General features: G+C 53.2%; 1 protein-coding gene across 3 annotated transcripts in view; it reads right to left on the bottom strand.

The window, feature by feature from the left end:
• Positions 1–14159, bottom strand: part of AGAP3 (ArfGAP with GTPase domain, ankyrin repeat and PH domain 3) — a 116583-nt gene that overhangs the window by 22726 nt on the left and 79698 nt on the right. For all 3 annotated transcript variants that reach the window (XM_015617822.1, XM_015617821.2, XM_033519879.1), the window contains exon 11: positions 13562–13745. In XM_015617822.1, the coding sequence (XP_015473308.1) occupies positions 13562–13745 (184 nt within the window). The remainder of the gene's footprint in view (positions 1–13561; positions 13746–14159) is intronic.

Below are 14159 nucleotides of genomic sequence, written 5' to 3'. Positions count from 1 at the left end.
TGGGATGGGATGGGATGGGATGGGATGGGATGGGATGGGATGCTCAGAGCTCAAACAGTGTCTGCCAGCACAAGCCCCAAGCACCCCCAGCCCTGGTTATGGCCACAGGCACGGAGCAGAGGAAGGTGAAGCAGCGAGAGCAGGAACAGAGGGCCTGGGAGAAAGTCCTCCTGCAGAGGGAGAAGTCCAGCAGGGCCCTAGGGAATGCAGATCTGACCCCTGCACCCCCACCCAGCCAGGCCAGGAGCCCCAGCCCAGCAGGACATGCCCTTTCATCACACTTCTGAGAAGCAGCACAGCCTGCCACCCCAGCCCAGGAGCCCCAGCCCAGCAGGACATGCCCTTTCATCACACTTCTGAGAAGCAGCACAGCCTGCCACAAATGCCAGTGTTTCATTCTGAAACAAGGAACAGCTTCCATCAGCCTCTGCAGGCCCTCCAAGCTCCCTGCACCTCACTCCAGCTGCCTGGAGTCACCCAGCTGTGGAGGAACTCCCTCCCAGCCCAGCCACTTGCTCACTCACAGACCTCCCTCCCACTCTGCAACTCCAGCTTCTCTGAGGGAGCTGCTGGGTGGTCCCTCCAAGGCCAGAACTCTCAGGAATCGTTTTCCTTTGGAAGTGACACCCTGACATGGATATGTTCCCTGTAAATCGGGTAAGTGACAGGTGACATGTAAATACTACCTGCCCCTGAGGTAATACCTGCAGGAACTGAACTCCCAAACTGCTGACAGTTCCCCAAGTCCCTCTCCCAACCCCCCCAAAAGAAACCCACAAGGCTCCATGGTGCCTTTTCAGTACAGCCCCACTGATGATGTGGCACTGGATGGAAAATTACCTAAAACCAGAATGGCCTTTTCCCAGGCATGATATGTGGCAGCCCAGATGCTTTGGTGAAACACCTGGATCAGAGCAAACCGGGAATTTTTCATTAAGGTGTGGCTGCCCAGGGAACAGGATAAAGAGGAGTTGGCCAAAAGTACACCACCAGTGGGGAAGGAGATCATTTGCAGTCACTTGAGAATCTTTTTAGGATCTCTTTAATATTTTCAAGAAAAAATTGGCAAAACAAAACACAGAGGCTGGTGAAATTTCCTGGTGACGTGCTGGATGCTGCTGTCAGGCCCTTATAGTGTAGAGGAAACTAACTTTGGCACAGGGAACGGGCTATGCTGAATTTTAAAGAGGCACGAGCTTGAGAGCACTTTTGGGATCCCCCTGGGCCCATGACCAAGTACAGGACAGGTGTTTCCTCTGGAGTGCCAGGCCCTGCTGCAGAGGGACTGTCAGTGTGGCTCAAGAGGGTGATGGAGGTGCTCCAGGATGGGTGAGGACACCCTGGCATGGAGCAAACCCTGTTTTCTCTGGTACTGCAGAGGCCAACAGCACAGAGCAGAATAATGTTATTGAGTGTCTGCCAAACAGTGTCCCAAGGAGTCATCTGTCACTCTGCCCCTCAACCACTTGTTGCCAACACATCATCATTTATTCCAAATAAAAAACAGGATTACTGTGAGTCACTTTAGCCTACTGGCTCCCCAGAGCCTGGCTGGAGCCTGCAGCTGAACATGGCTCAAAGCCTCCCCAAAAGCTCTGGCTACTCGGGACCCTGAGCTGGACTGGAACACAACTCCAGCCAGTGGGAAACCTCCACTCCCAGAAACCAACAGGTTCTTGAAGGGAGGCGAGAGCCAAGCAGCCTGCTAGAGTTGCCTGTCTGTGAAAACACTGCTGGGCAGGCTATAAGTCACCCCCAATGTCCCTGGGCCAGCAGCTGCTGTGGATGGAACACGGTCATCCTGGGTGCCCCCATGGCTGCTGTTCCCTGAGCCACCCGTGCCCCGGAGCCAGTCCAGGGTCAGGAGTCTCTGTCAGGCTGGGCTTCCAAACAAAGCACTGCATGCTCTTACCTGGATACTGTTGGCTCCTTGCTCCTGAACAACTTCCATGAGTCCAAAACACATGGGCTGGCTCCTCCCAACGGGGAGCCCCAAGATGCAGACGTGTCATTTCAAAGACACCACCTCTGCGCTCTCCTCGGGAGCCCACCATGCTCAGCACCCATACACTTCCCAGACACGGCGGGGCACGTTCCAGGGTGACAGACAGGTGTTCTTCCCAGCTCTGCCAACTGGGAATGTCTGTGTGGAATCACTGATCCCAAGTGGGCCACTGAGGTTTCCCAGCCCAGCTCCATAGCAGGGCCATCAGGATCTGCCAGCTTGCACACAGCAGGAGCCATTGCCTTGCACTGGGCCTCACAGATGCTCTGACACAGGGAATCTCCCTCCTCTCTCAGTGCTGCCTTGCAGAGCATGGTTTTGGACATCTGCACGTGCTAAGTAACTAAGTGACACCTCAGCTCCTACCAAAGCTGACTCACGGTGGGTAAAAACCGTCAGGACAAAAACTGCATGGTGCTGGTGTCTCTGGGACAACTGAGAGCCTGGGCTGGCTGTGGCAGCAGGACAGGACACCCCCCATTCCTCAGCCAAAGCTGCAGGACACGCAGGATGAGCCAGTGCTTCTCCAGCCACCACACCAACTCACCTTTGGTTTAGAGGGCGACCGTACAGCCCTACAGGGCCCAACAGGAATGGGTACTTCAGTGACACTGCCCCCAAAATCCTGCACCGAGAGCACACAGCCAGCCTGGGAACTGCAGGCAGCTGCAGCTACTCCATCTGTCTCCAGCCTGAGCTCTGCCTGCAGCAAGCCCCCACACACAGCCCTCACTGCCGGCTGAGCCACCCCACCCTGCCCAGGGAGCAGCTCCACGGCCAGGGAAGGCGAGCTCTGCGAGGAGAGGCGGATTTGTGGAAGAGCAATGGCAGGCCTGGGGCCAGGGAGTGGCCAAAGGAGCCCCCGCACTGGCCAAGCTTTGCTGCACAGCACAAAGTCACATCACAGGTCTGCCCCTCCGTCACTCCTGCCCGAACAATGACGGACCTGCCAGAAAATCTGATCCTGACTTGAATATTGCCAGTGCCACAGAGATCACAGTGATGCTAGGTAAGTGATTCCAGTGGTTAATTGCCTTTATTTCTGAAATCTGGGCCTTCTTTCTGGCCTAAGTTGTCTTCCTTCTGCCACTGCCACTGGATCCTGGTACATTTCATCTGATAAAGAGCTCTCTCACCAAATTTCTGCTCCTATACAGGTATTTACAGATGGTGCTGAAATTACCTCTTAACCTTTTCTCCAATAAGCTAAATATATTGAGCTCATCAAATCTTCCTACAAGGTGATTCTGAGAGCAGTTCCTGGTTTTTACAGCCTTTCTTGTCCATCATCTTTCGTCTCATCCTATGGACACATGAATCCATTAACCTGAGCCCTGTGGAAGTCCTCTCCACCCCAAAACTGACTGTCACCATCCACACATAAAAAAGACCTTGACCACGTCTTCTAAAATTCCTGAATTAAATAATTCAGCCTTGCTGATTCCAACATGTCCACATCTCCTACCTGCTGTTTAATTTGCTGCCTAATTACAGCTGGAATATGAAGAATTCATCACTCTATGCTGAGATACATCACCTTGCCTCTTCCCAAACACAGATATGAGCGTTCACTGAACATTTTCCTTTTTCTCCTTATTAACCATTCTATTATTCCCATGCAGTAATGAAAGAATGCTGGGGTTAGGATTCATTAGTTCCTAATAATCTTGAGAAAACCCCTTTCACTGCCTGTAACTCTCCTGGTTCCTGTTCTGCATTCCCTGTGCAGCCATGGCAGTGCAGGGTCCTTTGCCAGCCAAGGTGGAAGGTGAGCTGGGAAATGAGCTCCCGGCACTGGATCCATCACTTTTATTTGTATGTGATGTGGAAACTTCATGGAACATGTAATAGCTGAGGATTAGAGACTTGGTGAGATACATGAGCAGAGACTGTTCTTGTGACTCTCAGGCTGAACAATTGTCACAGGGTCAAGCAGTCACCCAGGCAGCCAGAACTGGGCAAAGATGAGGCTTTGGCATGGGATGGTGGTGAAGGAGACCACGCTGCACATCCACACCAGGCTGTGGAGACCAAGACAGAGAGAGCACCAAGGAGGACACAGGAGCTGCCCTGTGCTCAGCACCTGGAGCGAGAACTGAGACACAGGAGTTGAGTTTTTGCCAAGTAAAGCAGCTGTGAGAGTGATGAAAGAGAGGTTTTCCTCTGGGAGAGGGGAACAGAGATGAAATGACAGACTTGTCCAGTTGTCTCCAAAACTGAAACCTCTCCATGGGATGGGCAGTTTTGGTGTCCCCATCAACTGGGACACCCCTGTCCCCATAGAGCAGGGGATGGAGGATTCTCCCCAGCAGTTGTGCTGTGCTGGTGCTCTTCATCAGTGACTTTGTTCCCAAATTCCTCATCACCACCATCATTTGTCAAATGTTTCACTTCCTCCCTGGATCTGGTGGGTGTGGAGCATGACCCAGGGCAGTGTAAGGCTGCCAGGCTCCCCTGTGAGCCCAGAGCAAACGGTGACACAGCCTTTGTGTGGCTGCAGCCACAGCGAGCCTGGGAATGCGAGGAGCTGGAATACTTCCCGTAAAGCCAGGAGGGTCACTTCAAAGGCTGCTCCCAATTAATCACTCATGGAGGATGTTGGGCCAGGAGTGCTGGCACGGGACTGAAGGGCAGCAGGAGCCTCCACTTCAGCTCCAGCTGGCTGTGCCAGGCCACACCAGTGCCACCAGCCTCCAACTGGCTGCAGCTTCCAACTCCTGAGCAGCACTTACCCATTACTTTATCATGTTGCTGTTCATTTTATCACTTTTCACACACACACTATACAGCTGCACAAACCACAGCAGCACCATGCTGCCAGCTCCCTCCACCCGCTCCTCCCCTTCTCACTATCAGGACAGAGAATGAACAGTTCACATCTCCTGACAACCAAGACTGACATATTTTTAAGCAGTACAACCTTCCTTTTAACTTTCTGGTATCCAGTAAAATATTCTTTAAAAACTCCTAATTACACTCCACTTTTTTTTCCCCTGTTTAAATTCCTTTTCCCAAAAGATCTGGCACATAATTGCTTCCAGCTTGGTGAAATTGGCTCAGATACATTTTTGTGTGCATGTGTCTGTGAATGTGTGTGTTTAATACCCTATTTCTGATCTGAGTTTCACTCTGCCTGAACACCAGCACAATACAGCCAAGTTACTTTTACGTAAGGCACTACTGAATTTAGTCTGGTGATTGCTGAAGGGGGGTAACAGCAGTGCTCTCCTTGGGAGCCGTTCTGCTGTTTGGAACCACCATTCAGAAAGTCCATGAAGGCTTTAGAACAACTCCATAAAGTCCTTCAGTGACTTCACTACATTAATGTCATGTGCTCTGCAACACATTACAAAGAATTATCTCAGAAAACCAAGGCACTGGGAATGAAGCAGATGAAGGAAGCATGGTCTGTTCCAGATCACTCTCCTGGTCTGTTGCTGTGGAGAGAGGTGTCACTTACGGTCCCTGAAGAAATCTGCTATCACAAGCTACAGGAAACGTGCAAGTAATGCTGTCTAAAACACAACCCAGAACAGATCCCTGAGATCCCTGTGGTGGTGGTGAGAGATGGATTCTTACCTCAGGCAGTACCTCCATGGATCCCCATTTACATGCACAGGTGGAGCAGGAGTCTGGGTCTGACAGAACTGCAGGAAGGGAGGAAGCAGAGCCAGAACTTTCTAGGCTTGCTAAGGAGTGTGGACCTGGACCAGCACTGCAGTGACCGATGAGCAACAGCCCCCAGCCCCAGCTCCCAAGTGCAACTGGGAAAGAGCCATCCAGGGATGCTGGAATTGCTGTATTTTCCTACATAACTCTGGTTTCTAAAGCCATTCACTCATACAAAGCTTTATCCACCCCTGCCTGCTTTGTCCACAGAGGCTGCTTGGCATGCAGCACAACCTCCTGGGGTACACAAATTCAAGGGGATGGAGCAAGCCCTGCTCTGTTTGGAGAATAGTGTGGCTCTGTCCCTTGCCTGATAGTGATGAGCTTTTCCATGTTCCTCTGGGACACCTCCCTGTCCAGCAGCAGAGTGCAGACCCCAGGCAAAGGCCCTGTGTGCTGATGGCAGAGGCAGGTCCAGACAGACTCACAACTGGAGCCACTGCCTGCGGTCAGGGACGAGCTGGGGCTGTGTGACAGCAGAGTTGGACTTTGTGGCCTGCAGCAAGTCACTTCCTGGCCCCTCTTCCTCCTGCAGCACAAGCCTAGGCTGTATGGATGAGGAAACCTGGTTTGCTGGAGAAGGCTCTCAGTCCACCTTGGAGAACACTCTGCCCCTCCAGCCCAACCCTCCCTGGCAGCACCAGGCAAGTTATTTACCTGGATTTTCACAGGTGGCCACTAATTACACCCTTGTAGCTTTTCCAGGTGCCCCCATGCAAGGCATCTAAGCTAGATGTTCCAGAATTCAGGATGCTGAGAGCTACAGCTGCAGCCCCCAGGCCTGGCTATCTGCCCCATGCCCACCCTGTGCCCACCTGGCTGCCCTGGACACCTTGGCCAGGGCTCTGATCACCATGGCACTCTGCTGCCTTGTGCTTCTCCCTCCCTGCTCCTCTTCTCCTTCTTTTCTCCAAGGCCTTCTCCCTGCTCAGCCCTGCACTGCACGGCTCCTTAGCGATCTGGTAAGGAAAAAGTATATCAACTCCCTGTAATTATCTCTAATTAGGGTTAGTGATTATACTGTTGGGTAGGAGAAAATCAATCTGCTTTTCCACTGGGGAGGGCAGGTAGAGCTGGGGTGTGGAAGGAGGAAGCACAGCTCCCTTCATGCTCTGATCCCTGCATGAACCTCTCCCAGGCTGCTGGAGCTGCCTGCTCCGAGAGCAGGAGCCGTGTGGGAGCTGTGGCTGTGAGGACACGGCCTCACTCTGTCACTGGGCTGGACAAGGAGGGGATGGCAGAGCTGTAGGCACAGCTCAGACTGTGCTGCAGGGGCTGGGGGCCATGGGGGGCACAGAGCACTGCACGGTGCTGGAGCTGCAGAGGCTCCCCACAACAGCAGCATGGAGCACAGACCTGAGGGCATCCTCCATCTCCTCTGGGCACAGGGCTCGCTCAGCAGTGGGCCAGGGACTCCTCCAGCAGCCCAGGGTGCTCAAAGCCCCACCCAACTTGGACACTTTCAGGACAGGGCAGCCACAGCTCACGGGTGTCAGCAACTGAAATACTCAGAGCAGAGTATTTGCTTTGGGGACATAGGATCCAACCCAGCCACCACTGCAAAATACCCAGAAAATACCCATGTTCAGGTGACTTACACCTACCCTTGCCCAAACCAGCCTCTAACAACTTGTTCCTCCTGTTCTGACTGCCTGGGGCACACTGGAGCCACTCAGGAATGGTGAAAAGGGCTAAGAAAAGGCCAAATTCTTGAGAGAGAAAAAGCAGTTCCTGGGCTCCAAACTGGGGGCACAGAATTAGCACGTGCTTTTGGCTTCACCTTCTCTTTGCCTGAGTATTCCTTCTTTAGAAAGAAATAACAGCTGAGATAATCAGGTTGCAATGCCTGGAAATACAAAATTCATCTTAACTGTAGCATATCTTAGCAAATAAAACCTTGAGCTGACCCAGCAGAATCTCAGTCCTCCTTCTGTCCAGCACTAGAGCCAGGCACCAAGGACTGCTGCTCCTGTCCTGCCTCGTGTCATCCCACTGGTTGCAGCCACACTCCTCCTCTTCCCACAGAGTCCTGACAATTTCTAGCTTCCACTCATTGCCAAACTTTAAACCAACAGCTCAAGCCTCGCATTTGGATTCATCCTCCACCTTCAGACATGCAGATAAACATTCGTAAGAGGTTACTGTATGACTGTAATGGTGAATGTATAATATTTATAATATACATATGAATTTGCAGTATTTTATACATGATTCATGATGCAAAATATTAATTACAGATCAATTTCAGTAAATCTCTCATCTCAGCTTCATCTTCAGACTACAAACAACCCTTTAATATGTTATTGGGAAGGGGAGAAGTCCCACATGGAGGAATAGACAGACCCTCACCCTCTTCCTTTCAGCTCGGCATCCCCATGTCTGAGTTTCAGAATCCCAGACTGGTTTGGGTTGGAAGTGGCCTCAAAGATCATCCACTTCCAGCCCCTGCCACGGCCCTTGGCTGAAATGTGACTAACATTGGACTTTCACAGTCAGACTCCACAGAAAACCAAGTGAGCAAGCTGAAATCACAGCTGGAGGGAGGGAGGGAGGGAGGGCAGGCGTGTCCCCACAGCTGGCACCAAACCAGCTGTGCATGGGCACTGCCCCCAGCCCAGCCCAAGCAGTCCCTCAGGCTGACTGGGAGGCACTGGGGGCCTGCTCTGGTTTTCCTTCTGCTGCCCAGCTCACGGGGACCACAGTAAGGAGCACAGCAGACAGGATCCTGCCTCTGTGCAGAACACACCGAAACAACACGTGGTGGCTGTGGAGCTGTGCATGGAACAGAGCAGCCGTGGGACCAGGGGCAAATCCCAGGGACAACAAATTCCATCCGGCTTTCCCTGCAGAGTGTGGAGCACAGCTGGAACTCGGGATGCTCCTGGACACGTGCCAGGGCAGGGTGACACAAGCTGCTGCTGGGGGGGGAAGCAAAAAGCAAAACCAACTTTGTTTCAGAAGTCAGAGCTGAGCTTTCCCTCCAGAGTCCCCAATTTTCATTCTTTTGTAGGACATTAATGACCCTGCTCTGACCTGAAGAATCTGTCGGGCAGCCATGACCAGGGGAAAGGCAGGACATGATCCAGCAGCCTCCTGTCTGCCATGACCTGCACCACCCTGCTCTCACTGCTCTTCTTCCCTCAATGTCATTGTCCCCCACGGCGAGCAGCGGTGTGCCAGGGAAACAGGTTTTCCCTTTTCTTTGTTAATTCTTCCCTCATTACATTTGAAATTCCACAATCAGTGTGCACTGTAATTGTCGAATTTGATGCTAATGATTAATGAATTAAACATGGATCCATCAATTAGTCCTCGGAGAATAATTCTGCATAAAGCAGCGGATAATGTAATTACAGTAACAAAGATAATGAGATGTTAACATCGACGGAGCCCGACGTGACATGATCACAGCAGGCTCAGCAACCCCGGCCTGGGGGAGCCAATCCCTCACTCTGCAGAGGCAGAGCATCGGGGGGCACGGGCCTGGCGGGGGGGCCCTGCCACCGCCGCGCTCCCCGGCACCGGCACCGTGCTCTGCCCTGTGCAATGGCTCCCGGCCTTCCTCCCCAGAGGCCACAACAGAGCTGGCAGGCATCAGCATGAGCCCAGCCAAGATCCCAAGCTGCCTGGAGACCCAGCATCGTCCCCTGCCATCCCAATGTTTGGAGCAGCCAAGCCTGCACAGGCTCCCTCCCACCAGCCCACCCGGCACAGAGCCCCAGGGATGGACACGCTGCCCCACTCTGCACCCACGGCTCCCCAGCCTGTGCTGTGCAGCACACAGAACTCGGCCAGGGACAGCTGGACCCTCATCACCTCAGAGCAAATGGGAGCATCAAACAAGGCCTGCATCCCAAGCCATGCCTCCTAGCACATCCCAGAAAATGCTCTCCCTGGAGGAGATGCAGGAGTGATGCTGCAGAAGCAGGAGGAGGAAGAGGACTCACACTGGCACTGGCCCCAGCACGCTTGTCAGACCATGCAGACTGTTCCCCGGGCTGGAGGGAACTGACCCACAGCAGTCCCCACCCAAAAACCCTCTGGAGCTCAAGCTCACAACTCCGTGCTGAGTCGTTTCCTTCTGCTGCTGGAAACACCTCCAATCGCTGCCTGCAACCACAAGCATCTCAGCATTGCTGCAGCCTCCTCCTCCACTTCTCCTCACCTCCCACTCCAAGGCAGGCTTCCTGGAGTTCAGCTCTTGGCATCCCCTGCCTCAGTGAGCTGTGACACAGAGCCAGCTCCACGCTCCATGCATGGCTGTGGTACGAGTGTAGAAACCTGCACAGGTCACAGATCCCGGCTCCAGTGTCCCCCTGCCCGGCTCCCCTTGCAGCAGGTCCCTACAAACCTCTGCAAAGCACGAACCAGGGCTCAGCTGGGCTGAGGCTGGGCTCTTGTGCTGACTGACACTGTGTCTTGTGCTGCCAGCTTTCCTCCCTCACTGAAGTCCCTTTTCATCCCATCTGCACTTTGCTACGAGCTCGTTGGGCCAGAAACATGAGATGCAGCACAACACAAAGACAGGTGAACCCGATGAACCACAGCAAGGATCCACCTGGGGGACTGTGAGGGACAGGGCAAGAGAACTGACATTCCAGCAGGAAGAGGAGCAGCAGGGATTTGCAGGAGACACTTGACAGTGCCACACCTCTAGTGAATACCTGCCTTCAGGCCATAGCACCTGTGAGCTCTGGCAGATCTGCTCATCCCTCTCCTGCCCTCTCCACCCCAGCCACTGTAGTCCCACCCCTGCCATGGGCAAGGACACCTTCTACCCGACCAGGCTGCTCCAAGACCTGTCCAAACTGGCCCTGGACACTTCCAGTGATGGGGCAGCCACAGCTTCTCTGGCCAACCACTGCCAGGGTCTCACCACCCCACATGGAAGGACTTCCTAATATCCAATCTAAACCTCCCCTCCTTCAGTCCCCCTTGTCCTGTCACTTCAGGTCCTTGTCCAAGCTCCCTCTCCAGCCTGAGGCACTGGAAGAGCTTTAATGTCTTCTCTCTAGAGCCTTCTCTTCTCCAGGTTAACACCTCCAGCTGTCTCAGCCCATCTCTGTAGGAGGGGGCTCCAGACCATGGAGCATCTCCATGGCCCCCTCTGGACAATGGGAACTCATCCCACCCAAAATAAAACCAAGATTAACTAGAGTAAAGTTGCCTCTTGAATGGTTTAAATACTGGGTCACAATCATGACTGAGCTCAGAGCCCCCACTGGTTTCACAAACACAAGTCCCTTCCTCATTCCTACTGTATTTAGCTCGAAACTGTCCATACCTGCTTTGGAGTTATTCTGAATCCTCACCAGAGCACTGCATCCATCTATTTCATCCACATACAGGGCAAGGTGACACTGTTTTATTCTTCTTCTCCCCCTCTATGTCCCTGGTCTTTCCTCACCCCAAGTAAGGACTGTGTGTGCACTGGACATCAGCCAGCACACTCACTCACCTCTGCAGAGTTCAGGTCACAGAGGAACCACAGATACTTGCTCTGGACTCTAACCACCAGCCACCTGGTTTAGCCCAGAGACTCCTGGGGCAAGACAGCAAATCCCTCATGTCTCCAAAGCTTGTGTCCTCTGAAGATTAACTTGTGACTGGCAAAGAACTGCAAACTTTGAAGTGCTTCCTCTCCAGTTCCCAAAATATGTGTCAGATGAGAGATGCCCTGTGGATCCAGTAACAGTCCCATCCACAGTCCCAAGGTGGCAAAACTGTGAGGTCACTGCTAATTTGAAGCCAGGCAGGTTCTCCATTAACTGTAAATCCAGCCCTGGGCATTGCACAGGGATAAGAGCACATCACCTCAGAGGGTCTGTGTCCCATCAGTGCACTTGGTGACTGCATCCACTGCTGCTGGGCTTGGAGGCATCAGAGAGACAGATAAAAAAATTCCTCAGAAAAGTCTTTACTGATTGTGTACCAGAAGGAAAACCTTTCTGACACTGCAGACACAGCCTGAGCCAAGACAGGCACACCACATGTGCTTGAAGTGCTGAGCCCTGTGTGGACACAGCTCCCAGCACTGCTGTGCTCATGGGCCCAGGACAGGCAGCCAGCAGGGGATCCCAAAGGACAGACCCGACATGGCAATGACCACCGTGCCCCAGCCCTGCACACACGTGCCCAGCAACACCCACAAGCTGGACCAAAGCACATCTCGTGAACAGAAAACTGCTCTCAGTCTAAGGGCTCGGGCAGAGCTAAGTCAAACTGCTCTCCAGATAAACTATTCCAACATTCATTTCCCCCCTGCTAGGAAACTGCATCTCCTCTAATGTGTGTAAACTGCTCTAACTCCAGCCCCTGTGCACTGTGCCTGCTCCAGCTCTGTGGCCCACTCAAGGGTCTCATGCCATACCCCGTGAGTATGCACGGCTTTTCCAGCAGCAGTGATCGGTAATCCAGGTACATCCCAACCCAGTTCTGTGAGCCCAACCCGACTGGGAGCACTGCTGGAAGCAGGACATGGCGTTGAGCAGTGGGTTTGACATCAGCATAGGCTCCTCTGTGGTCTGGATCCTTCCCCCTGCTCTGAGAGCTCTGCCAAGTCAGAGCTCAGACAAGGCAGCTCTGAGGTGTGGGCAGAGAAGTGTCCCCATGCAGAACCAGAACTGTCCCCGTGCTGGGACACGCTGTGGTGGTGAAAGAGCATCAGTGTACAGCGGAGAACCAAGGCAAGGAACAGGCAGAGCTGCACAGCCCTGGTCAGAACAGATGGTTTATCACCTCTGATGTGACAAGAACAGTGCTTTGGGTTTGGGAGGGCTCGTGATGTCCTCCTTGGCACCCTGTGAGCAGTGATGTTACTGTGCCCCATTCCCTGTGTGTCTGTGATGCCAAGGACTCCAGCAGCTCCTGACACTCACCCCAGCTGCATCCCCCCTCCCCTCAGCCCCAGGACACTCTGAAACACTGTGCTCACAGCATCTGACCACAGGGCAGAGCTGGGCACAAAGCAGGAATGAACAAGATGGGGATGTGTCACCCCAGTTCACCCTCAGTGGCAGTACTGGGTTTGGAAGGACTTCTGTGATCAGCAGCACCACCAGCACTCCCTCAGCATCCCAAACAGAGCCTTCTCCATAACCTGTGCACCAGACTGTGCCAACAGCTAGCTGGGAAGAAGGCAGGTGGAAACTGCCCACCCTGGCCAAGGACACCAGCCCCAAGAATGCAGGAAAGGCTCTGGAAACGTGGGTAGGAAGGCTCCAAGCTCAACCCAGGCAGGGTGAGAACCTCCCATGGCAGCAGCAGCAAGGAGGAGCATGGCAGGAACTCTGTGAGAGGAGGAGTGTGACAGGAGCTCTGTGAGAGGAGGAGTGTGACAGGAGCTCTGTGAGAGGCCAGAGGGGCAGCCAGCCTCCCCATCTCACCTCACCACACTCTGGGGCAACTCCTCAATGTGCACTCAGAGTGATGATCCCAAACCACATCTTCACCATTTCTCCAGGGGAAAGTGAGCAGGAAATAGGGTCCCAAAACCAGAAAGAAACAGAAGACAACTTGTCAGAAACCAAGAAACCAATCCCAAAGCCGTGGGATTTCCTCTGGTTTAGGGAGCAGCAGCTTCCACCATGCGTAGCAGCTCACCAGCCTCAACACTCTCCTCAGGGTGAGGAAATTCCTCAGGGGTTCACACTGACACTTAAACCCTTTGACATTTTTCTGTCCTGGACATCAACCAGCACAAAATCCTACGAGCAGCTTGCCTGGGACCCGCAGAGAAATGCTGAGGCCCACCACAGGGACTCCCTGAGGGTGGTGAAAGCAAGACCCCTCCGAAGGGCTTCTGCTCTCAGCTCAGCAAAGCTGGGGGCTGCTGACACATTGTGGAGGGACAGCTGCTGGCTCTGTGCCATCCACACCAGCTCTTACCTGTTCCTCCTGCCAGCTGCGAGCTGCTCCGCTCCTTGGCCAGCCCGTTGGCTTTGGGGCTGGCGCTGGGCGCTGCTGCTGCTGCTGCTGCTGCTGCTGTGGCCCTGGGGAGCCGCTTGCCCGGCACCTTCACCGTGGTTCTCAGCAGATCAATCTCCTTCCCATGGACGTTCTGCATGTAATCCTGGAGCAGAGGCAGGAAGGTGGAGGATCAGCCCTGCCCCAGCCACACACACCCAGCTCCCCCATCCTCAGAATGGGCACTAAGCCCTGTCACATGCCAGGATGAGCCCATCTGGGAAAGCCTGGCTGGGGATCAGAGATCACCTGGTGGCCAGCACTTCCTCCTCCCTATTGTCCCTTGTGTAATCTCAGCATTCAAATGCAACAGCTAATAACAACATAACATAACGTAAGGTAACATAACATAACATAACCTAACCTAACATAACATAACGTAACGTAACATAATGTAAGGTAACATAACATAACATAACATAACATAACATAACATAACATAACATAACTAACATAACATAACTAACATAACATAACATAACATAACATAACATAACTAACATAACATAACATAACATAA

The sequence above is a fragment of the Parus major genome, chromosome 2 (assembly GCF_001522545.3).
Source record: "Parus major isolate Abel chromosome 2, Parus_major1.1, whole genome shotgun sequence".
NCBI lineage: Eukaryota > Metazoa > Chordata > Aves > Passeriformes > Paridae > Parus > Parus major.
Note: the sequence above shows the minus strand (reverse complement) of the source record. Positions and strands in the feature narration are given on the sequence as shown.